General features: G+C 47.9%; 1 protein-coding gene across 1 annotated transcript in view; it reads left to right on the top strand.

Annotated features, from left to right (window-relative positions):
• Nucleotides 1-27,826, top strand: part of ctif (CBP80/20-dependent translation initiation factor) — a 179,628-nt gene that overhangs the window by 140,057 nt on the left and 11,745 nt on the right. The window contains exon 12 of the mRNA XM_045692788.1: nt 4,944-5,099. Within this exon, the coding sequence (XP_045548744.1) occupies nt 4,944-5,099 (156 nt within the window). The remainder of the gene's footprint in view (nt 1-4,943; nt 5,100-27,826) is intronic.

Raw genomic sequence — 27,826 nt, 5'->3', positions numbered from 1 at the left:
GAGACCTGAAAATAGCTGTGCAGCGACGCTCCCCATCCAACCTGACAGATCTTGAGAGGATCTGCAGAGAAGAATGGGAGAAACTCCCCAAATACAGGTGTGCAACGTAGAGGTCGACCGATTATGATTTTTCAACGCCGATACCGATTATTGGAAGACCAAAAAAAAACAGATACCGATTAATCGGACGATTTTTATATATTTGTGATAATGACAATTACAGCAATACTGAATTAACACTTTTACTTTAACTTATATAATACATAAATAAAAATCAATTTAGTCTCAAATAAATAATGAAACATGTTCAATTTGGTTTAAATAATGCAAAAACACAGTGTTGGAAAAGAAAGTAAAAATGCAATATGTGCCATGTAAGAAAGCTAATGTTTAAGTTCCTTGCTCAGAACATGAGAACACATGATAGCTGGTGGTTCAATAGTTCTTCAATATTCCCAGTTAAGAAGTTTTAGGTTGTAGTTATTATAGGATTTATAGGACTATTTCTCTCTATACCATTTGTATATCATATACCTTTGACTATTGGATGTTCTTATAGGCACTTTAGTATTGCCAGCCTAATCTCGGGAGTTGATAGGCTTGAAGTCATAAACAGCGCTGTGCTTCAAGCATTGCTAAGAGCTGCTGGAAAACACAGGAAAGTGCTGTTTGAATGAATGCTTACGAGCCTGCTACTGCCTACCACCGCTCAGTCAGACTGCTATATCAATTATCAAATCATGGACTTAATTATAATAAACACACAGAAATACGAGCCTTAGGTCATTAATATGGTCAAATTCGGAAACTATCATTTCGAAAACAAAACATTTATTCTTTCAGTGAAATACGGAAACGTTCCGTATTTTATCGAACGGGTGGCATCAATAAGTCTAAATATTGCTGTTACATTGCACAACCTCCAGTGTTATGTCATAATTATGTAAAACTCTGGCAAATTAATTACGGTCGTTGTTTGGAAGAAATGGTCTTCACACAGTTCGCAACGAGCCAGGCACAATTTCCCTAGTTAATATTGCCTGCTAACATTGATTTCGTTTAACTAAGTATGCAGGTTAAAAAAATAGATACTTGTGTATTGATTTTAAGAAAGGCATTGATGTTTATGGTTAGGTACATTGATGCAACAACAGTGCTTTTTTCGCGAATGCGCTTGTTAAATCATCAGCCGTTTGGCAAGTGGGCTGTGATTCGATGATAAGGCACTGCTTTGATTATTTGCAACGCAGGACAAACTAGTTAAACTAGTAATATCATCAACCATGTGTAGTTAACTAGTGATTATGTTAAGATTGATTGTTTTTTAGAAGATAAGTTTAATGCTAGCTAGCAACTTCCCTTGACTCCTTGCTGCACTCACGTAACAGGTGATCAGCCTGCCACGCAGTCTCCTTGTGGATTGCAATGTAATCGGCCATAATCGGCATCCAAAAATGCCGATTACCGATTGTTATGAAAACTTGAAATCGGCACTAATTAATCGGTAATGCCGATTAATCGGTCGACCTCTAGTGCCAAGCTTGTATCGTCATACCCAAGAAGACTCGAGGCTATTATCGCAGCCAAAGGTTCTTCAATAAATTTGCAAACATTTCTAAAAACTTGTTTTTGCTTTGTCATTATGGGGTATTGTGTGTAGATTGATGAAGGAAAAAACTATTTTATCATCAGGCTGTAACGTAACAAAATGTGGAAAAGGTCAAGGGGTCTGAATACTTTCAGAATGCACTGTAAGTGAAGTGCTGAAAGATACAGTTGAAGTCAGAAGTTTAAAAATCTATTGTTACCATCTGTTGTTTTACTCTCTGTTGTTTTACTACAATTGGAGTTGGAAGTGTACATACACCTTAGACAAATACATTTAAACTCAGTTTTTCACATTTCCTGACATTTAATCCTAGTAAATATTCCCTGTCTTAGGTCAGTTAGGATCACCACTTTATTTTAAGAATGTGAAATGTCAAAATAATATTAGAGAGTGATTTATTTCAGCTTTTATTTCTTTCATCACATTCCCAGTGGGTCAGAAGTTTACATACACTCAATTAGTATTTGGTAGCATTGCCTTTAAATTGTTTAACTTGGGTCAAATGTTTTGGGTAGCCTTCCACAAGCTTCCCATAAGTTGGGTGAATTTTGGCCCATTCCTCCTGACAGAGCTGGTATAACTGAGTCAGGTTTGTAGGCCTCCTTGCTCGCACACACTTTTTCAGTTCTGACCACACATTTTTTATGGGATTGAGGTCAGGGCTTTGTGATGGGTGCCATTTGGGCTGTAGATCTAAGCAGAGTATGGCTCCTTAAATAGCTTGTTACTGATGGATATGATGCCAAATCTCCACTCTTTAACCCCCCTCACTCCCCCTCTCTACCCTCCTTCTCCCAATCACTCCTCTTCTCCTCTCCCCCTTCTTCCCCCTCTGCCCCCCTTCTCTCCCCTCCCCCTTCTCTCCCCTCCTCTCCTCCTCTCTCCCTCTCACTCCCCTTCTCTACCCTCCTCTTCCCCCCCACTACCCCTCTCTACCCTCACTCCCCCTCTCACCCTCTCACTCCCCCTTTACCCTTCTCCCAGTCATTCCCCTTCTCCTCTCCCCCTCCCTCCTCTCCCTCTCTACCCTCCTGTCCCCTTCTCACTCCCCCCACTACCCCTCTCTACCCTCACTCCCCCCTCCCACTCCCTTTTTACCCTCCTCTCCCCCTCTCACTCCCCCCCTCTCTACCCTCCTTCTCCCAATCACTCCCCTTCTCCTCTCCCCTCTCACCCCTCTCTCTACCCTCCTTCTCCCAATCACTCCCCTTCTCCTCTCCCCTTCTCCTCTCCCCCTACAGTAGTCAGTCTGTGTGTAGCCAGGCGGTGGTTTGGTTTGTCGACTAGGTGCTAAGCGCCCGTACCTGTCTTTTAGGAAGCGAGTGCTAGGCTTGTTTCCTCACCCTGGTGTCACGTTGTAAACCCCCCCCCCCGTGTTTCATGCGTTCCATAGCTGTGTTTGTGTGTGTTTGATACAGAGTTACGCTGAGACTTCAACTCACCCACTCAGTTTCTCTGTCATTTACATTTTACTCATTTAGCATACGCTCTTATCCAGAGCGACTTACAGTAGTGAATGCATACATTTCATTTTAAAAAATTCTCCGTACAGGAGCGAGGAATTTAATGTTAAGCATCTATATCTCCCTTCTTATGTCATGTCTGTATAAATGCATAGTGGCCATTAACCTTAGATCTTTATACGGCGCTGCACAGATTGTTGAACTCTTACATTAGATTGTTTCGTGCTGAACTCTGTCATTGTCAAGTTGATATAAAGTGTAGTTATTATCCATTAGTTCACTTCTGTTAACATGCAACACCCACAACGGTTAGTATTTTTATGCAAATGTTTTGCCCACTAAGACATGAACATTACTTGGACTTTATAAACCTGCATTTGACTGTCCCACCACTGTACTGGTACTGTACCATACAGCTGTGTGTAGGAGATCTGTCATAACCAATTATCACTTCTACCTCCTCATTGACAAACAGAATCATGTTTGGAGCAGCAGTTTTCAGCAGGATTCATGTTTTGGATTACATTCTTCCGTTGAGTTGTACAGCCAAGGATGCCACCCTATAACCCAGCCAGACGTGGTTCTCTCTCTCGCTCTCTCTCTCTGTCTCTCTGTATAAGAGCTCTATAGAAGACTGACTGGCTGTCTTGCTCCAGACTAGACAAGCCAAGGAGGTATTTGTTAACCAACTGTAGGACACTGTTTGTTGTCTCCGTGTCTTTCTATGGAGGAATCAAAAAAATCATACAATGATGGAAAGACCTGTGTGTTGTCCTTGTTAATGCAGACAGAGAAGAGCTCCAACTTCTTAATCATAGCCTCAGTTTTGTCCCGCACATTGAATATAGTTGCGGAGAGTCCCTGTAATCCTAGATTCAGATCATTCAGGCGTGAAATAACATCACCCAGATAGGCCAGTCGTGTGAGAAACTCGTCATCATGCAAGCGGTCAGACAAGTGAAAATTATAGTCAGTAAAGAACTTTAAGCTCGTCTCTCAATTAAAAAAAAAAAAGGTCAATACTTTGCCCCTTGACAACCAGCGCATTCCTGTATGTTGTAAAAGCGTTACATGGTCGCTGCCCATATCATTGCATAATGCAGAAAATACATGAGAGTTCAGGGGCCTTGCTTTAACAAAGGTAACCATTTTCACTGTCGTGTCCAAAACGTCTTTCAAGCTGTCAGGCATTCCCTTGGCAGCAAGAGCCTCTCGGTGGATGCTGCGGTGTACCCAAGTGGCATCGGGAGCAACTGTTTTCACGCTCGTTACCACGCCGCTATGTCTCCCTGTCTTGGCTTTTGCGCCATCAGTACAGACACCAACACATCTTGACCACCAAAGTCCATTTGATGTCACAAAGCTGTCCAGTACTTTAAAAATATCCTCTTCTGTTGTCCTGGTTGTCAGTGGTTTGCAGAAGAGGAAGTCTTCCTTAATTGACCCCCCATAAACGTAACAGACATATACCAGGAGCTGTGCCAGGCCCGCCACGTCTGTTGACTCATCCAGCTGTAACACATAGAATTCACTGGCTTGTATGCAAAGCAGTAATTGTTTCAAAACATCTCCTGCCATGTCACTGATGTGTCGTGAAAAATCCGGGGAGAACCTGATTTTATATTGTGTTAATATTGTATTCACCGCTCTCGCTGTCCTCTGAAGTACTTTTCTGAGGAGAACCTGATTTTACATTATGCTATAATGGTATTCACCCCTCTCGCTGTCCTTTGAAGGACTTCTCTGAGAAGAACCTGATTTTACCTTATGCTAATATGGTATTCACCCCTCTCGCTGAAGGACTTTTCTGAGGAGAACCTGATTTTACGTTATGCTAATATGGTATTCACCCCTCTCGCTGTCCTCTGCAGAAGGACTTTTGTCGTCGGGTGGAGCTACAGGCGTCTGACGTGGAGCTTTGGTTGGGATTCATCACCTTCCTGTGTGAGGTTTTTGGAACCATGAGGTCCAGCGCTGGAGAACCGTTTAGGGTGTTGGTCTGTCCTATATACACCTGTCTTCGAGAGGTGAGTCCCCTGTTCCCTACACACCTCCACCTGTCTACCACTACACTAACACACCTCCACCTGTCTACTACCACTACACTAACACACCTCCACCTGTCTACCACTACACTAACACACCTCCACCTGTCTACCACTACACTAACACACCTCCACCTGTCTACCACTACAATAACACACCTCCACCTGTCTACTACCACTACACTAACACACCTCCACCTGTCTACCACTACACTAACACACCTCCACCTGTCTACCACTACACTAACACACCTCCACCTGTACTACCACTACAATAACACACCTCCACCTGTCTACCACTACACTAACACACCTCCACCTGTCTACCACTACACTAACACACCTCCACCTGTCTACCACTACACTAACACACCTCCACCGTCACTACCAACACTAACACACCTCCACCTGTCTACCACTACACTAACACACCTCCACCTGTCTACCACTACAATAACACACCTCTACCTGTCTACCACTACACTAACACACCTCCACCTGTCTACCACTACACTAACACACCTCCACCTGTCTACCACTACACTAACACACCTCCACCTGTCTACCACTACACTAACACACCTCCACCTGTCTACTACCACTACACTAACACACCTCCACCTGTCTACCACTACACTAACACACCTCCACCTGTCTACTACCACTACACTAACACACCTCCACCTGTCTACTACCACTACACTAACACACCTCCACCTGTCTACCACTACACTAACACACCTCCACCTGTCTACCACTACAATAACACACCTCCACCTGTCTACCACTACACTAACACACCTCCACCTGTCTACCACTACACTAACACACCTCCACCTGTCTACTACCACTACACTAACACACCTCCACCTGTCTACTACCACTACACTAACACACCTCCACCTGTCTACCACTACACTAACACACCTCCACCTGTCTACCACTACAATAACACACCTCCACCTGTCTACTACCACTACACTAACGCACCTCCACCTGTCTACTACCACTACACTAACGCACCTCCACCTGTCTACCACTACACTAACACACCTCCACCTGTCTACCACTACACTAACACACCTCCACCTGTCTACCACTACACTAACACACCTCCACCTGTCTACTACCACTACACTAACACACCTCCACCTGTCTACTACCACTACACTAACACACCTCCACCTGTCTACCACTACACTAACACACCTCCACCTGTCTACCACTACAATAACACACCTCCACCTGTCTACCACTACACTAACACACCTCCACCTGTCTACCACTACACTAACACACCTCCACCTGTCTACTACCACTACACTAACACACCTCCACCTGTCTACTACCACTACACTAACACACCTCCACCTGTCTACCACTACACTAACACACCTCCACCTGTCTACCACTACAATAACACACCTCCACCTGTCTACTACCACTACACTAACGCACCTCCACCTGTCTACTACCACTACACTAACACACCTCCACCTGTCTACCACTACACTAACACACCTCCACCTGTCTACCACTACACTAACACACCTCCACCTGTCTACCACTACACTAACACACCTCCACCTGTCTACCACTACACTAACACACCTCCACCTGTCTACTACCACTACACTAACACACCTCCACCTGTCTACTACCACTACACTAACACACCTCCACCTGTCTACCACTACACTAACACACCTCCACCTGTCTACCACTACACTAACACACCTCCACCTGTCTACCACTACACTAACACACCTCCACCTGTCTACCACTACACTAACACACCTCCACCTGTCTACCACTACACTAACACACCTCCACCTGTCTACCACTACACTAACACACCTCCACCTGTCTACTACCACTACACTAACACACCTCCACCTGTCTACCACTACACTAACACACCTCCACCTGTCTTCTACCACTACACTAACACACCTCCACCTGTTTCTACCACTACACTAACACACCTCCACCTGTCTACTACCACTACACTAACACACCTCCACCTGTCTACCACTACACTAACACACCTCCACCGCCTCTAAACCACTCCACTAACACACCTCCACCTGTCTACCACTACACTAACACACCTCCACCTGTCTACCACTACACTAACACACCTCCACTTGTCTACTACCACTACACTAACACACCTCCACCTGTCTACTACCACTACACTAACACACCTCCACCTGTCTACCACTACACTAACACACCTCCACCTGTCTACCACTACACTAACACACCTCCACCTGTCTACCACTACACTAACACACCTCCACCTGTCTACCACTACACTAACACACCTCCACCTGTCTACTACCACTACACTAACACACCTCCACCTGTCTACCACTACACTAACACACCTCCACCTGTCTACCACTACACTAACACACCTCCACCTGTCTACCACTACACTAACACACCTCCACCTGTCTACCACTACACTAACACACCTCCACCTGTCTACCACTACACTAACACACCTCCACCTGTCTACCACTACACTAACACACCTCCACCTGTCTACCACTACACTAACACACCTCCACCTGTCTACCACTACACTAACACACCTCCACCTGTACTACCACTACACTAACACACCTCCACCTGTCTACCACTACACTAACACACCTCCACCTGTCTACCACTACACTAACACACCTCCACCTGTCTAACTACACTAACACACCTCCACCTGTCTACCACTACACTAACACACCTCCACCTGTCTACCACTACGCTAACACACCTCCACCTGTCTTCTACCACTACGCTAACACACCTCCACCTGTCTACTACCACTACACTAACACACCTTCACCTGTCTACCACTACACTAACACACCTCCACCTGTCTTCTACCACTACACTAACACACCTCCACCTGTCTACCACTACACTAACACACCTCCACCTGTCTACCACTACACTAACACATCTCCACCTGTCTACCACTACACTAACACACCTCCACCTGTCTACCACTACACTAACACACCTCCACCTGTCTACCACTACACTAACACACCTCCACCTGTCTACTACTACACTAACACACCTCCACCTGTCTACCACTACACTAACACACCTCCACCTGTCTACTACTACACTAACACACCTCCACCTGTCTACCACTACACTAACACACCTCCACCTGTCTACCACTACACTAACACACCTCCACCTGTCTACCACTACACTAACACACCTCCACCTGTCTACTACCACTACACTAACACACCTCCACCTGTCTACTACCACTACACTAACACACCTCCACCTGTCTACTACCACTACACTAACACACCTCCACCTGTCTACCACTACACTAACACACCTCCACCTGTCTACCACTACAATAACACACCTCCACCTGTCTACCACTACACTAACACACCTCCACCTGTCTACCACTACACTAACACACCTCCACCTGTCTACTACCACTACACTAACACACCTCCACCTGTCTACTACCACTACACTAACACACCTCCACCTGTCTACCACTACACTAACACACCTCCACCTGTCTACCACTACAATAACGCACCTCCACCTGTCTACTACCACTACACTAACGCACCTCCACCTGTCTACTACCACTACACTAACACACCTCCACCTGTCTACCACTACACTAACACACCTCCACCTGTCTACCACTACACTAACACACCTCCACCTGTCTACCACTACACTAACACACCTCCACCTGTCTACCACTACACTAACACACCTCCACCTGTCTACCACTACACTAACACACCTCCACCTGTCTACCACTACACTAACACACCTCCACCTGTCTACCACTACACTAACACACCTCCACCTGTCTACCACTACACTAACACACCTCCACCTGTCTACCACTACACTAACACACCTCCACCTGTCTACCACTACACTAACACACCTCCACCTGTCTACTACCACTACACTAACACACCTCCACCTGTCTACCACTACACTAACACACCTCCACCTGTCTTCTACCACTACACTAACACACCTCCACCTGTCTTCTACCACTACACTAACACACCTCCACCTGTCTACTACCACTACACTAACACACCTCCACCTGTCTACCACTACACTAACACACCTCCACCGTCCTCTAACACACCTCCACCGTCCACTAACACACCTCCACCTGTCTACCACTACACTAACACACCTCCACTTGTCTACCACTACACTAACACACCTCCACCGTCCACTAACACACAGCCACCTGTCTACCACTACACTAACACACCTCCACCTGTCTTCTACCACTACACTAACACACCTCCACCTGTCTACCACTACACTAACACACCTCCACCGTCCACTAACACACAGCCACCTGTCTACCACTACACTAACACTCCTCCACCGTCCACTAACACTCCTCCACCGTCCACTAACACACCTCCACCGTCCACTAACACACCTCCACCGTCCACTAACACATCTCCACCTGTCTACCACTACACTAACACACCTCCACCTGTCTACCACTACACTAACACACCTCCACCTGTCTACCACTACACTAACACACCTCCACCTGTCTACCACTACACTAACACACCTCCACCTGTCTACCACTACACTAACACACCTCCACCTGTCTACCACTACACTAACACACCTCCACCGTCCACTAACACACATCCACCGTCCACTAACACACCTCCACCTGTCTACCACTACACTAACACACCTCCACCTGTCTACCACTACACTAACACACCTCCACCTGTCTACCACTACACTAACACACCTCCACCTGTCTACCACTACGCTAACACACCTCCACCGTCACCATACACTAACACACCTCCACCTGTCTACCACTACACTAACACACCTCCACCTGTCTACCACTACACTAACACACCTCCACCTGTCTACCACTACGCTAACACACCTCCACCTGTCTTCTACCACTACGCTAACACACCTCCACCTGTCTACCACTACACTAACACACCTCCACCTGTCTACTACCACTACACTAACACACCTTCACCTGTCTACCACTACACTAACACACCTCCACCTGTCTTCTACCACTACACTAACACACCTCCACCTGTCTACCACTACACTAACACACCTCCACCTGTCTACCACTACACTAACACACCTCCACCTGTCTACCACTACACTAACACACCTCCACCTGTCTACCACTACACTAACACACCTCCACCTGTCTACCACTACACTAACACACCTCCACCTGTCTACTACTACACTAACACACCTCCACCTGTCTACCACTACACTAACACACCTCCACCTGTCTACTACTACACTAACACACCTCCACCTGTCTACCACTACACTAACACACCTCCACCTGTCTACTACTACACTAACACACCTCCACCTGTCTACTACTACACTAACACACCTCCACCTGTCTACCACTACACTAACACACCTCCACCTGTCTACCACTACACTAACACACCTCCACCTGTCTACCACTACACTAACACACCTCCACCTGTCTACCACTACACTAACACACCTCCACCTGTCTACCACTACACTAACACACCTCCACCGTCCACTAACACACCTCCACCGTCCACTAACACACCTCCACCGTCCACTAACACACCTCCACCGTCCACTAACACACCTCCACCGTCCACTAACACACCTCCACCGTCCACTAACACACCTCCACCGTCCACTAACACACCTCCACCTGTCTACCACTACACTAACACACCTCCACCTGTCTACCACTACACTAACACACCTCCACCTGTCTACCACTACACTAACACACCTCCACCGTCCACTAACACACCTCCACCTGTCTACCACTACACTAACACACCTCCACCTGTCTACCACTACACTAACACACCTCCACCTGTCTACCACTACACTAACACACCTCCACCGTCCACTAACACACCTCCACCTGTCTACCACTACACTAACACACCTCCACCTGGAGAACCGTTTAGGGTGTTTGTCCCGTGCACACACACACACACACGGACATTCCACCTCTGCTCAACTATGTAGCCATCTAATCTACATACTATAATATTGGATATCTTCTTATATCCACTCTAACAGTACCACTTATAGCCTGGACATTATTTCTAGTGTGGATATTGGAACAGACTTGCTTGTCTCTCTGTGACTGGGTGTGTCACACATGCTATGTGGATATATCCTCAACCAGTAATTCACTGCGATAACAAAGCATCCTTATTCAGAAGGCCCCTCCATCTGTCCATCAATCCCACAGCACAGCATAGTACTCTGGGTAATTGGAAAACAACGAAGGGGGGAAGATGATTCCGGTAACACCTGCTTCACCTCAGAGTTCCAATTTCCATCAGCGGAGGAGGTCTGTCACAATGGCTCAGACCGTTTCCATAGGAACCAGAAAACGCAGACAGACGCGGTAATAAACTGGGGCTTGTCCGGTAGAGAAAGCAGAAGTGGTCAAAACACAGACCGGCGAAACAGTGAGTGCAGAATGGAGGGTTTAGATGAACGGTTAGTATGAAATCAATTACCAGAAAAGCCACCAAGACAGTACAGCATTTAGCCTATCATAACCTGGTCCCAGATCTGTTTCTGCTGTATAGCCAACTTCTAGTTGATGTCATGTCAAACAATGACCGTAGGTGTTGTGAAAGACAGTACAAAACAGATCTGGGTCCGGGCTAGTAATTTGCCTCCGTATTCCTACGTCTAGCCAGTGACGATACAGTAACATGTCATGGTGGGGGGGCTCGTGTGAGGAGAAAGAGCTGCTTCTCTGCCTGCCTGCCTTCCTGCCTCCCTCCCTCCCTCCCTGCGAGTCCTCCCCCTCTTAGTATCTCAGTGATGCAAGATGTGTTTATCTGGTTTCCATGGTGACATCCTATATCCAGCCATCTGTGTAGATACAGTGCATTCTGAAAAAGTATTCAGAAAAAACAATTGAATCTATTTTTAGAGGCTGCAATGTAACAAAATGTGGAAAAAGTTGCTGGGTCTGAATACTTTCTGAATGTACTGTGTGTACACACACACACACACACACACACACACATATCCCTCTGGGTTCCAGTGAGTAGTCTATCTATTTTGCTGCACTTCAGCAGGAGGCTCTGTGGTGTCTGCAGCGACAGCCGCGGTCTTCCTCTAGATGAGGGCTAGGGAACTAGATTCAGCTGTGGTCTGGGGCCCAGAAAATAATTATACCTTGATTACATTAATACACGATGTGGGAATACTTGGGAACACATTTCCTAAACTAAAGTCATTTTAGCTGAATTCCTGGTGATTATTAATGTATAAAAAATACCCAAAAAAGAAAGAAATGTAAGATTTTTTTACAAAAATATTTTAGGGGCAAATAAAAAAAAACAGTGTAGCCTTTTGTTGACGACCTCGAGTCTGTCAGGCTTCTCTCTTCTCTGCAGAGGAGTGACATTACAGAAACTGTCACTCGCACATGCCCCCGAGAGAGAGTGAGATGAGCAGAGGTGTAGAATGCACCCCCCACTTCTACTGTTCATCCACGGTCACACAACAGGGAGCCTGCCACCCCCACCTATACCCCCCCCACACACACACCACTGGCATGTGCCAGCCTGGTACTCCCCATGGAGCAAGACAATCTAACATCTCCACAAACTGTAGGGCTGTTAAATAGTGACGGAGGGAGGAAGGTAGGCAGGCACACATTCCTATACTGTGTATTATTACCATTATTCTGGGTTACACGGAGGGACACTGAGAGCAGGCTGGAGGACACAGAGCACCTAGAGGACACTGGGAGCAAGCTGGAGGACACAGAGCACCTAGAGGACACTGGGATCAGGCTGGAGGACATAAAGTGGACTGGGATCAGGCTGGAGGACACAAATGACCTAGAGGACACTAGGATCAGGCTGGAGGACGCAGAGCACCTAGAGGACACTGGGATCAGGCTGGAGGAAGTAAAGGACACTGGGAGCAGGCTGGAGGACATAGAGGACACTGGGATCAGGCTAGAGGACACAGAGCACCTAGAGGACACTGGATCAGGCTGGAGGACATAAAGGGAACTGGGAACAGGCTAGAGGACACAGAGGACCTAGAGAACACTGGGAGCAGGCTGGAGGACACTGATGACCTAGGGGGCACTGGGATCAGGCTGGAGGATGTAAAGGGAACTGGGAGCAGGCTGGAGGACACAGAGCACCTAGAGGACACTGGGATCAGGCTGGAGGATGTAAAGGACACGGAGCAGGCTGGAGGACATAGAGGACACTGGGATCAGGCTGCAGGACACAGCACCTAGAGGACACTGGGAGCAGGCTGGAGGATGTAAAGGGGACTGGGAGCAGGCTGGAGGACACTGATGACCTAGAGGACACTTGGATCAGGCTGGAGGACACAGATGACCTAGGGGGCACTGGGAGCAGGCTGGAGGACGTAAAGGGGACTGGGAGCAGGCTGGAGGACACAGATGACCTAGAGGACACTGGGATCAAGCTGGAGGACACAGCACCTAGAGGACACTGGGATCAGGCTGGAGGACATAAAGTGGACTGGGATCAGGCTGGAGGACACAAATGACCTAGAGGACACTAGGATCAGGCTGGAGGACACAGAGCACCTAGAGGACACTAGGATCAGGCTGGAGGACACAGAGCACCTAGAGGACACTGGGATCAGGCTGGAGGACACAGAGCACCTAGAGGACACTGGGAGCAGGCTGGAAGAAGTAAAGGGGACTGAGAGAAGGCTGGAGGACACAGAGCACCTAGAGGACACTGGGAGCAGGCTGGAGGACACAGAGCACCTAGAGGACACTGGAAGCAGGCTGGAGGACACTGGGAGCAGGCTGGAGGACACAGAGCACCTTGAGGACACTGGGATCAGCCTGGAGGAAGTAAAGGACACTGGGAACAGGCTGGAGGACACAGAGCACCTAGAGGACACTGGATCAGGCTGGAGGACATAAAGGGAACTGGGAACAGGCTAGAGGACACAGAGGACCTAGAGAACACTGGGAGCAGGCTGGAGGACACTGATGACCTAGAGGACACTGGGATCAGGCTGGAGGATGTAAAGGACACGGAGCAGGCTGGAGGACATAGAGGACACTGGGATCAGGCTGCAGGACACAGCACCTAGAGGACACTGGGAGCAGGCTGGTGGACGTAAAGGGAACTGGGAGCAGGCTGGAGGACGTAAAGGACACTGGGAGCAGGCTGGAGGACATAGAGGACACTGGGATCAGGCTGCAGGACACAGCACCTAGAGGACACTGGGAGCAGGCTGGAGGATGTAAAGTGGACTGGGATCAGGCTGGAGGACACAAATGACCTAGAGGACACTAGGATCAGGCTGGAGGACACAGATAACCTAGAGGACACTGGGAGCATGCTGGAGGACACAGAGCACCTAGAGGACACTGGGATCAGGCTGGAGGACCTAGAGGGCACTGGGATCAGGCTGGAGGACACAGAGCACCTAGAGGACACTGGGATCAGGCTGGAGGACCTAGAGGGCACTGGGATCAGGCTGGAGGACACAGAGCACCTAGAGGACACTGGGATCAGGCTGGAGGACACAGATGACCTAGAGGACACTGGGAGCAGGCTGGATGATGTAAAGTGCACTGAGATCAGGCTGGAGGACACAGATGACCTAGAGGACACTGGGATCAGGCTGGAGAAATTAAAGGGGACTGGGATCAGGCTGGAGGACACAGAGGACCTAGAGGACACTGGGATCAGGCTGGAGGATGTAACGGGGACTGGGAGCAGGCTGGATGACACAGAGGACCTAGAGGACACTGGGATCAGGCTGGAGGATGTAACAGGGACTGGGAGCAGGCTGGATGACACAGAGCACCTAGAGGACACAGAGCACCTTGAGGACACTGGAAGCAGGCTGGAGGACACAGAGGACCTAGAGGACACTGGGAGCAGGCTGGAGGACGTAAAGAGGACTGGGAGCAAGCTGGAGGACATAGAGGGAATATACTGTATAGAGGACTCTGGATTATTTTCACTATTTGCTTAAGAACATGAAATAATTTCCCTTTGTTAGATATTTTGTCCCACTCTTCCATGTAGAACTGCTGTAACTCTGTGACATTTGTGGGTTTTAAGTCATTTTAAGTCCTGCCACAACATCTCAATTCGGATTTGGTCTGGATTTAATTTGTAGATTTTTAGCCATTTTCATGTGTATTATTACCATTATTCTGGGTTACACGGAGGGACACTGAGAGCAGGCTGGAGGACACAGAGCACCTAGAGGACACTGGGAGCAAGCTCGAGGACACAGATGACCTAGAGGACACTGGGATCAGGCTGGAGGACATAAAGTGGACTGGGATCAGGCTGGAGGACACAAATGACCTAGAGGACACTAGGATCAGGCTGGAGGACGCAGAGCACCTAGAGGACACTGGGATCAGGCTGGAGGAAGTAAAGGACACTGGGATCAGGCTAGAGGACACAGAGCACCTAGAGGACACTGGATCAGGCTGGAGGACGTAAAGGGAACTGGGAACAGGCTAGAGGACACAGAGGACCTAGAGAACACTGGGAGCAGGCTGGAGGACACTGATGACCTAGGGGGCACTGGGATCAGGCTGGAGGATGTAAAGGGAACTGGGAGCAGGCTGGAGGACACAGAGCACCTAGAGGACACTGGGATCAGGCTGGAGGATGTAAAGGACACGGAGCAGGCTGGAGGACATAGAGGACACTGGGATCAGGCTGCAGGACACAGCACCTAGAGGACACTGGGAGCAGGCTGGAGGATGTAAAGGGGACTGGGAGCAGGCTGGAGGACGTAAAGGGGACTGGGAGCAGGCTGGAGGACACAGATGACCTAGAGGACACTAGGATCAGGCTGGAGGACATAAAGTGGACTGGGATCAGGCTGGAGGACACAAATGACCTAGAGGACACTAGGATCAGGCTGGAGGACACAGAGCACCTAGAGGACACTAGGATCAGGCTGGAGGACACAGAGCACCTAGAGGACACTGGGATCAGGCTGGAGGACACAGAGCACCTAGAGGACACTGGGAGCAGGCTGGAAGAAGTAAAGGGGACTGGGAGCAGGCTGGAGGACATAGAGGACACTGGGATCAGGCTGCAGGACACAGCACCTAGAGGACACTGGGAGCAGGCTGGAGGATGTAAAGTGGACTGGGATCAGGCTGGAGGACACAAATGACCTAGAGGACACTGGGAGCATGCTGGAGGACACAGAGCACCTAGAGGACACTAGGATCAGGCTGGAGGACCTAGAGGGCACTGGGATCAGGCTGGAGGACACAGAGCACCTAGAGGACACTGGGATCAGGCTGGAGGACACAGAGGACCTAGAGGACACTGGGAGCAGGCTGGATGATGTAAAGTGCACTGAGATCAGGCTGGAGGACACAGAGCACCTAGAGGACACTGGGATCAGGCTGGAGGACACAGATGACCTAGAGGACACTGGGATCAGGCTGGAGGACACAGAGGACCTAGAGGACACTGGGATCAGGCTGGAGGACACAGAGCACCTAGAGGACACTGGGATCAGGCTGGAGGACACAGAGGACCTAGAGGACACTGGGATCAGGCTGGAGGACACAGAGGACCTAGAGGACACTGGGAGCAGGCTGGAGGACACAGATGACCTAGAGGACACTGGGATCAGGCTGGAGAAATTAAAGGGGACTGGGAGCAGGCTGGAGGACACAGAGGACTTTGAGGACACTGGGATCAGGCTGGAGGATGTAACAGGGACTGGGAGCAGGCTGGATGACACAGAGCACCTAGAGGACACAGAGCACCTTGAGGACACTGGAAGCAGGCTGGAGGACACAGAGGGCTTAGAGGACACTGGGAGCAGGCTGGAGGACGTAAAGAGGACTGGGAGCAAGCTGGAGGACATAGAGGGAATATACTGTATAGAGGACTCTGGATTATTTTCACTATTTGCTTAAGAACATGAAATAATTTCCCTTTGTTAGATATTTTGTCCCACTCTTCCATGTAGAACTGCTGGAACTCTGTGACATTTATGGGTTTTAAGTCATTTTAAGTCCTGCCACAACATCTCAATTCGGATTTGGTCTGGATTTAATTTGTAGATTTTTAGCCATTTTCATGTAGACTTTGTGTGTTTTGGATCATTGTCTTGATCACAATGCTGTCACTGGTCTGGCTGAGGGCTGTTAGAGCAACACTCCAGGTTGCAGTAGACACTGGACTGGCTGAGGGCTGTTAGAGCAACACTCCAGGTTGCAGTAGACACTGGACTGGCTGAGGGCTGTAAGAGCAACACTCCAGGTTGCAGTAGACACTGGTCTGGCTGAGGGCTGTAAGAGCAACACTCCAGGTTGCAGTAGACACTGGACTGGCTGAGGGCTGTTAGAGCAACACTCCAGGTTGCAGTAGACACTGGTCTGGCTGAGGGCTGTAAGAGCAACACTCCAGGTTGCAGTAGACACTGGTCTGGCTGAGGGCTGTAAGAGCAACACTCCAGGTTGCAGTAGACACTGGTCTGGCTGAGGGCTGTAAGAGCAACACTCCAGGTTGCAGTAGACACTGGACTGGCTGACGTCAGTCAGATTACATATTACACTCTCTCAAATGCAGGTCTGGTGTGATGTAGCCTATATATTCTTGGCTGTCTATGGACTGGTAGAGCAGGTTTAGGTGTGTTGAGTGTGTATCTGGAGGTACTAAAAAAAACATGACAGGTGTATTGGTAGATACTAGACTGTATGGTATATACTGTATATCTTATTATTTAAATCCAGGTATGAATGACGGGGTGTGAATGGATGGTGTTCGAAGAGAACTTTAGGTGGAACTGCCTCACCAACCACAATTATAAAAGTTAAGAAAATGCTAAGCCTTGTTTGATTGAATGATGTGAAAGAATCAATGATATGTGTTTGGGGTATTGCTACGTATAACTAGGAAAAGCCTCCCAATGAGAATAAAGGTCATAGGCCGGGAAGTGGCAATGCCATAATGGATGATGTCGGAATTCACACAGGATTCCGGAGCGGAATGTTTGTGGACGTCTGGGAGTTTTCAGTGTTCCTGGGAAAGGAGGTGGGAATGGGGGAGCGGGGAGGGGGGAGGGGTGGGGTGGTTGAGGAATTGTGCCACTTATGCAGGTTGGCTGTGGTGTCAGTAACGTTAGAGCTTGGCAACCGTCAGTGTAGTACGTCTCCAGAGATGTCATTATGTGGGATGTCTCAGCTTACATCCCCAGTCCCACTGCTCACTGCTGCACATTCTAGGAATGGCAAGCATTCAGTAATTACTGCAGTTCACCAGCAATCCTTCCTAGAATTCATCTCACACATGAACATAGTGAGCACATGCCCTCCAGCAGCTGAAGTCTGCTGTCTGATAGACCCAACTGGGAAACGGGTATGGCAGTAAACTCTTGTAGTGCAGTTGCTCAGTTACTTTATCTAAAAGTAATAGATATTTAGATTCTAGTCAACTCTGGGATGTTTTCCCACAACATTCTAAGAAACCTGTTGACACAATGCTTCATTTAGTAACTTGATAAAGTTAATCAATCCATAAATATACAAGGTTTAACTATTTCTGCTTCATGGTCACTTAGCATTCTTAACTACTAGACCAGGTATATTCAACATTGGGCCTGCGTGGAGGTACTGCAAGCGGTCAGCATGTGTGTGTGTATATACAGCACCAGTCAAAAGTTTGGACACCTACTCATTCAAGGATTTGTCTTTATTTTACTATTTTCTACATTGTAGATTAATAGTGAAGACATCAAAATAGTGTTAAACAAATCAAAGCATATTTTAGATTCTTCAAAGTAGCCACCCTTTGCCTTGACAGCTTTGCACACTCTTGACATTATCTCAACCAGTTTCACTTGGAATGCTTTTCCAACAGTCTTGAAGGAGTTGGCTGCTTTTCCTTCACTCTGCGGTCCAACTCTTCCCAAACCATCTCAATTAGGTTGAGGTCAGGTGATTGTGGAGGCCAGGTCATCTGATGCAGCATTCCATCACTCTCCTTCTTGATCAAATAGCCCTTACACAGCCTGGAGGTGTGTTGGGTCATTGTCCTCTTGAAAAACAAATGATAGTCCCACTAAGCGCAAACCAGATGGGATGGCGTATCGCTGCAGAATGTTGTGGTAGCCATGCTAGTTAAGTGTGCCTTTAATTCTAAATAAATCACTGACAGTGTCATCAGCAAAGCACCCCCACACAATCGCACCTCCTCCTCCATGCTTCACGGTGGGAACCACACATGCGGAGATCATCCGTTCACCTACTGTGCGTCTCACGAAGACATGGCGGTTGGAAGCAAAAATCAAATTTGGACTCATCAGACCGAAGGATAGATTTCCACCGGTCTAATATCCGTTACTCGTGTTTCTTGGCCTAAGCAAGTCTCTTCTTCTTATTGGTGTCCTTTAGTAGTGGTTTCTGCTTGTTTTCCTCTCGTGGGTGAGGCTCCAGTCTGCTTGTTTTCCTCTCGTGGGTGAGGCTCCAGTCTGCTTGTATTTCCTCTCGTGGGTGAGGCTCCAGTCTGCTTGTATTTCCTCTCGTGGGTGAGGCTCCAGTCTGCTTGTTTTCCTCTCGTGGGTGAGGCTCCAGTCTGCTTGTATTTCCTCTCGTGGGTGAGGCTCCAGTCTGCTTGTTTTCCTCTCGTGGGTGAGGCTCCAGTCTGCTTGTTTTCCTCTCGTGGGTGAGGCTCCAGTCTGCTTGTTTTCCTCTCGTGGGTGAGGGACCAGTCTGCTTGTATTTCCTCTCGTGGGTGAGGCTCCAGTCTGCTTGTATTTCCTCTCGTGGGTGAGGCTCCAGTCTGCTTGTTTTCCTCTCGTGGGTGAGGCTCCAGTCTGCTTGTATTTCCTCTCGTGGGTGAGGGACCAGTCTGCTTGTATTTCCTCTCGTGGGTGAGGCTCCAGTCTGCTTGTATTTCCTCTCGTGGGTGAGGCTCCAGTCTGCTTGTATTTCCTCTCGTGGGTGAGGCTCCAGTCTGCTTGTATTTCCTCTCGTGGGTGAGGCTCCAGTCTGCTTGTATTTCCACCCGTGGGTGAGGCTCCAGTCTGCTTGTATTTCCTCTCGTGGGTGAGGATCCAGTCTGCTTGTATTTCCTCTCGTGGGTGAGGCTCCAGTCTGCTTGTATTTCCTCTCGTGGGTGAGGCTCCAGTCTGCTTGTATTTCCACCCGTGGGTGAGGATCCAGTCTGCTTGTATTTCCTCCCGTGGGTGAGGCTCCAGTCTGCTTGTATTTCCTCTCGTGGGTGAGGCTCCAGTCTGCTTGTATTTCCTCTCGTGGGTGAGGGACCAGTCTGCTTGTATTTCCTCTCGTGGGTGAGGCTCCAGTCTGCTTGTATTTCCACCCGTGGGTGAGACTCCAGTCTGCTTGTATTTCCTCTCGTGGGTGAGGCTCCAGTCTGCTTGTATTTCCACCCGTGGGTGAGGCTCCAGTCTGCTTGTCTTCATTAGCTACCCCCCAGACAGAGCAGAGGTATGTTCATTTATGAGCAGAATTGTGTTCGTTATGCACCAAATGGAAGACAATGGACTGAAACAGGGAGGGATTACCTGAACTTGTCCAATAACAAATGTGAATTTATATTTTCCATTGCAAAACTTTGTTGAATGGTGTGTCCTAATCAATACAACGTAGTGGAGGTCAGATGCCAAACATCCACTGACTGGGGAACAAGCTATTGTTGTGACGCACAGGCAAACCACTCTGCTGTTCTTGTTATTTTACCTCTTTTAACCTTTATTTAACTAGGCAGTTAGGAACAAATTATTATTTTACAATGACGGCCAAATCCTCACCTAACCCGGATGACGCTGGGACAATTGTGCACTGCCCTATGGGACTCCCGATCAAGCCCGGTTGTGATACAGCCCAGGATCGAACCAGGTTCTCTAGTGACGCCTCTAGGACTGAGATGCAGTGCCTTAGATCCCCGCGCCTCTCGGGAGGCAACTTTGTTCTTTGTTAAAGGGGGGTGGAAGGAGAGGGAGTTGCACATTTGTTTGAGTTGGTTCATGGTGAATGATATACATCTGGTTTGAGTTGATTCATGGTGAATGATGTACAGCTGGTTCATGGTGAATGATATACATCTGGTTTGAGTTGATTCATGGTGAATGATGTACAGCTGGTTCATGGTGAATGATGTACAGCTGGTTCATGGTGAATGATGTACAGCTGGTTCATGGTGAATGATGTACAGCTGGTTCATGGTGAATGATGTACAGCTGGTTCATGGTGAATGATGTACAGCTGGTTCATGGTGAATGATGTACAGCTGGTTCATGGTGAATGATGTACAGCTGGTTCATGGTGAATGATGTACAGCTGGTTCATGGTGAATGATGTACAGCTGGTTCATGGTGAATGATGTACAGCTGGTTCATGGTGAATGATGTACAGCTGGTTCATGGTGAATGATGTACAGCTGGTTCATGGCGAATGATGTACAGCTGGTTCATGGCGAATGATATACAGCTGGTTTGTGGATGTATGTACTACAAGGCTAGAGTTTGTATGTGGAAGAAGAGAGATTTGTAAATATGATTTGTTAGACTTGTTGGATTGGACTTGGTTTAGGTAACCAGTAGTAAAGGTCATTGTTTTGGTTCTACACAGAGAGAGTAATGTTTGTGTTGGATCACAATGGCTCATTCTGCTGTGTAAGTGTTCACCTATTGTAATGTCCTTTATTGTGACAGAACCATTTTTTTGTACTACTGTAAGCAAAATCCTTTGCTTGTGTGTATCATTATTCAGGCTAAATAAGACACACACACACACGTACACACTTATTCAGGCTAAGACCCATGTACACGCACCTACTTCCCACCACACACACACACACACACCTACCTCCCACCACACACACTTTTGCTCACTCATAATGACAGCCATCAGGTGCCGTTGATGAAAACAGCCTCTAACCTACTGCAGCGCAGCGTACTGCACCATACCGTAGCATGGTGTGTTTACTGAACAGCAGCGGTTAGTGTTTGAAGCTGCTCTCGCTATCCTGTCTGATTCTCCCCTCGCTATCCTGTCTGATGCTCCCCTTGCTATCCTGTCTGATGCTCCCCTCGTTATCCTGTCTGATGCTCCCCTCGCTATCCTGTCTGATGCTCCCCTCGCTATCCTGTCTGATGCTCCCCTCGCTATCCTGTCTGATGCTCCCCTCGCTATCCTGTCTGATTCTCCCCTCGCTATCCTGTCTGATGCTCCCCTCGCTATCCTGTCTGATACTCCCCTTGTTATCCTGTCTGATGCTCCCCTCGCTATCCTGTCTGATGCTCCCCTCGCTATCCTGTCTGATGCTCCCCTCGCTATCCTGTCTGATTCTCCCCTCGCTATCCTGTCTGATGCTCCCCTCGCTATCCTGTCTGATGCTCCCCTCGCTATCCTGTCTGATGCTCCCCTTGCTATCCTGTCTGATTCTCCCCTCGCTATCCTGTCTGATGCTGCCCTCGTTATCCTGTTTGAAGCTGCTCTCACTATCCTGTCTGATGCTCCCCTCGCTATCCTGTCTGATGCTCCCCTCGCTATCCTGTTTGAAGCTGCTCTCACTATCCTGTCTGATGCTCCCCTCGCTATCCTGTCTGATGCTCCCCTCGCTATCCTGTTTGAAGCTGCTCTCACTATCCTGTCTGATGCTCCCCTTGTTATCCTGTCTGATGCTCCCCTCGCTATCCTGTCTGATGCTCCCCTCGTTATCCTGTCTGATGCTCCCCTTGCTATCCTGTCTGATGCTCCCCTTGCTATCCTGTCTGATGCTCCCCTCGCTATCCTGTCTGATGCTCCCCTCGCTATCCTGTCTGATGCTCCCCTCGCTATCCTGTCTGATGCTCCCCTCGCTATCATGTCTGATGCTCCCCTCGCTATCATGTCTGATGCACCCCTCGCTATCCTGTCTGATGCGCCTCTCGCTATCCTGTCTGATGTTCCTCTTTCTATCCTGTCTGATGCTCCTCTTTCTATCCTGTCTGATGCTCCTCTCGTTATCCTGTCTGATGCTCCTCTCGTTATCCTGTCCGATGCTCCTCTCGCTATCCTGTCTGATGCTCCTCTTGCTATCCTGTCTGATGCTCCTCTAGCTATCCTGTCTGATGCTCCTCTGGCTATCCTGTCTGATGCTCCTCTCTCTCTCACACACCCTCCCAGACAAACTGCAGGAGCTAAGCTCAGGGAGGGTGGGCGGGCTTAGCGGTGGCTTGGCGCTGTGCTGCCCAGACCATCTGTTAGCAGGCAGCCAAGTAATTCCCTCAGGGCCAAGCTAGGAGATACAACCTGCATCTGAAAGTAATGACCCATGGGCCCTGGTCAAAAGTAGTGCACTATGTAGGAAAATAGGGTACCATTTCAGATACAGACACAACTTTCACCTCCCCGCCCAGCCACGATGGGGCAACCCTAGGGGACATGCCAAGGTTAGTGCCAAGTGACCTACCGCCCTTCCAGGCATCTCTACCGATGGGGCTTAATGTGTGTTTGTTGTAGTACATAGTTACACCAAGCTAGTCTCTCCTACCGACTTGACTTTCATAATGCCCAGTAGCTAGTGCAAGGCTTTGAGTGTGCCTAGGCAAGGGCATAATAACATGTTACTACACTAGTATTTGTGAAATATGACCAATATAAGCACCCACAAAAAAAAAAAACATACAACATTAGGATGTGTTTTCTAGTATGAAATAGTTCCTCACCCTCGGTCCCCACCTCAGCCCATCCCCCTCATCCTTGGTGCTTTCCTGACCAATCACCACACTTCTTCTGCATGGCGCATGAATGATGTTCCCTTCCCGTGTGGAATCTTTTTGTCTGAACTGGCACTGTTTAAGTTAGGAAGGCAATTATCTCTGGACCCTGCGGCCCCACACAAATCCCTCAGAGGTGAAAGGTCAATGTCTCTGTGAGGGCTGGCCATGGATTGGTTCAGCAGCTTAGGCATAATGCACCAACCACTTCACTCTTAATAATGGTCTTTAGTGTTTGGAAAATATCTCTGGATGCGTGCCAAATGGCATCCTATTCCCTTCGTAGTGAATTACTTTTAACCAGAACCCTGTGGGCCCTGGTCAAAAGTAGTGCACTTATAGGGAATGTGGTGCCATTTGGGACACAAACTGTTTCAGGATGGAATTTGTGTACCTAACTTCTTCTTCAGCACTACGTACCACGTACAGTTATTTTCCTGCTATGGCTCGTAGCGCATGAGAAGTGCATGTCTGTGGTGTGTATTTTTTCAACTATTTGGCAGCACAGTCGTCAATTTCCTTTTGTTCTCTGATAGTAAGAACAGTCTGCTCCTCTCTGCTCTGCTCCGCTCTGCTCCTCTCTGCTCTGCTCCTCTCTGCTCTGCTCCTCTCTGCTCTGCTCCTCTCTGCTCTGCTCCTCTCTGCTCTGCTCCTCTCTGCTCTGCTCCTCTCTACTCCTCTTCTCTCTACTCCTCTCCTCTCTACTTTGTTCCTCTCTACTCCTCTTCTCTCTACTCCTCTCCTCTCTACTCTGTTCCTCTCTGCTCCTCTCTACTCCTCTCCTCTCTAGTCCTCTCTACTCCTCTCTGCTCCTCTCTGCTCTGCTCCTCTCTGCTCTGCTCCTCTCTGCTCTGCTCCTCTCTGCTCCGCTCCTCTCTGCTCCGCTCCTCTCCTCTCTGCTCCGCTCCTCTCTGCTCTCCGCTCTGCTCCTCTCTGCTCTCCGCTCTGCTCCTCTCTGCTCTACTCCTCTCTGCTCTGCTCCTGTCTGCTCTGCTTCGCTCTGCTCCTCTCCTCTCTGCTCCTCTCTACTCTGCTCTGCTTCGCTCTGCTCTGCTCCTGTCTACTCTACTCTGCTCTGCTCCTCCGCTCTGCTCTGCTCCTCTCTACTCTGCTCTGACCTGCTCCTCTCGTCTCTGCTCCATATGATATACAGTGCATTCGGAAAGTATTCAGGCCACTTGACTTTTTCCACATTTTGTTACGTTACAGCCTTATTCTAAAATGGATTAAATAAATAAAAAATCCTTATCAATCTACACACAATACCCCATAATGGCAAAGTGAAAACAGGTCTTTATATTTTTTGTAAACTGAAATACCTGTTTACATAAGTATTCAGACCCGTTGCTATGAGACTGGAACTTGAGCTCCTGTGCATTGTTTCCATTGATCATCCTTAACCTCTATGGGCTAGGTGGGACGCTAGCGTCCCCCCCGTGGTGCACTCCATCAACAGCAGGTGCATTTCAAGAGCGGCAAATTTGAATCCAAATAAATGTCAAAATTCAAATTTTTCAAACATACAACTATTTTACACCCTTTGAAAGATAAACATCTCCTTAATCTAACCACGTTTTACGATTTCAAAAAGGTTTTACGGCGAAAGCATAAATTTAGAGTATGTTAGGACAGTACATTTACAAGAGTTGTGTGTAATGTTTTGTCAATTCAAAGACAGGGTCACCAAAACCATAAAACCAGCTAAAATGATGCACTAACCTTTTACAATCTCCATCAGATGACACTCCTAGGACATTATGTTAGACAATGCATGCATTTTTAGTTCTATCAAGTTCATATTTATATCCAAAAACAGCGTTTTACTATGGCATTGATGTTGAGGAAATCGTTTCCCTCCAATAACCGGCAGTCAAGTCAGTACCACAAATTAAATAATTAAAATTAGAAAACATTGGTAAAATATTATATTGTCATTTAAAGAATTATAGATTTACATCTCTTGAACGCAATCAACTTGCCAGATTTAAAAATAACCTTACTGGGAAATCACACTTTGCAATAATCTGAGCACTGCGCCCAGAAAAATACGCGTTGCGATACAGACCAGCCGTCATGTTGGGGAGATCTAAAATCGAAAATACTATGTAAATAATCCATTACCTTTGATTCTCTTCATCAGATGTCACTTCCAGGTATCACAGGTCCATAACGAATGTAGTTTTGTTCAAAAAAGCTCATCATTTATGTCCAAAAATCTCCGTCTTGTTAGCACATGATCTAAGCCCGCCGGACTTCACTTCATGAACGAGGGGAAAAAATATATTTACGTTCGTTCAAACATGTCAAACGTTGTATAGCATAAATCATTAGGGCCTTTTTAACCAGAACATGAATAATATTCAAGGTGGACGAATGCATTCTCTTTTATAACGTATTGGAACGAGGGTACCCAACATGAACTCGCGCGCCAGGTGTCTAATGGGCCATCATCGTTCCATGGCTCTTGTTCGGTCAGATCTCCCTCCAGAAGACTCAAAACACTTTGTAAAGGCTGGTGACATCTAGTGGAAGCAATAGGAAGTGCCAAAATATTCCTCAGCCCCTGTGTTTTTCAATGGCATAGGTTTAAAGGTAATACAACACATCAGGTATCCACTTCCTGTCAGAAAATGTCTCAGGGTTTTGCCTGCCAAATGAGTTCTGTTATACTCACAGACACCATTCAAACAGTTTTAGAAAATGTAGGGTGTTTTCTATCCATATATAATAAGTATATGCATATTCTAGTTACTGGGTAGGATTAGTAACCAGATTAAATCGGGTACATTTTTTTATCCAGCCGTGTAAATACTGCCCCCTAGCCCCAACAGGTTAAGATGTTTTCAGCTTGGAGTCCACCTGTGGTAAATTCAGTTGTTTGGACATGATTTGGAAAGGCACATAACTGTCTATAAGGTCCCACAGTTGACAGTGCATGTCAGAGCAAAAACCAGGCCATGACGTTGAAGGAATTTTCCATAGAGCTCCGAGAAAGGATGTGTCGAGGCACAGATCTGGGGAAGAGTACCAAAACATTTGTGCATTGAAGGTCCCCAAAAACACAGTGGCCTCCATCATTCTTAATGGAAGAGATTTGCAACCACCAAGACTCTTCCTAGAAGAAGGCTGTCTGGCCAAACTGTGCAATGGGAGGAGAAGGGCCAAGAATCCGATGGTCACACGGACAGCTCCAGAGTTCCCTTGTGGAGATGGGAGAACCTTCCGGAAGGACAACCATCTCTGCAGCACTCTACCAAGCAGGCCTTTATGGTAGAGTGGCCAGACGGAAGCCAGTCCCCTGTAAAAGGCACATCAAATCAAAGTTTATTTGTCACGTGCGCCGAATACAACAGGTGTGGACCTTACAGTGAAATGCTTACTTACAGGCTCTAACCAGTGCAATTTCAAAAATGTAAAACAAAGGTATTAGGTGAACAATAGGTAAGTAAAGAAATAAAAACAACAGTGAAAAATAACAGTAGCGAGGCTGTATACAGGCACCGGTTAGTCGGGCTGATTGAGGTAGTATGTACATGTAGATATGATAAACAGAAAGTAGCAGTAGCATAAAAGAGGGGTTGTGGGGGGGGCACACAATGCAAATAGTCCTGGTAGCCATTTGATTACCTGTTCAGGAGTCTTATGGCTTGGGGGTAAAAACTGTTGAGAAGCCTTTTGGTCCTAGACTTGGCACTCCGGTACTGCTTGCCATGCGGTAGTTGAGAGAACAGTCTATGACTGGGGTGGTTGGGGTCCTTGACAATTTTTAGGGCCTTCCTCTGACACCGCCTGGTGTAGAGGTCCTGGATGGCAGGCAGCTTAGCCCCAGTGATGTACTGGGCCATACGCACTACCCTCTGTAGTGCCTTGCGGTCAGAGGCCGAGCAGGTGCCGTACCAGGCAGT

The sequence above is a fragment of the Salmo salar genome, chromosome ssa13, assembly GCF_905237065.1.
Source record: "Salmo salar chromosome ssa13, Ssal_v3.1, whole genome shotgun sequence".
Classification (NCBI taxonomy): Eukaryota; Metazoa; Chordata; class Actinopteri; order Salmoniformes; family Salmonidae; genus Salmo; species Salmo salar.
The sequence above is the reverse complement of the archived record's forward strand: the minus strand, read 5'-3'. Positions and strand labels throughout refer to the sequence as shown.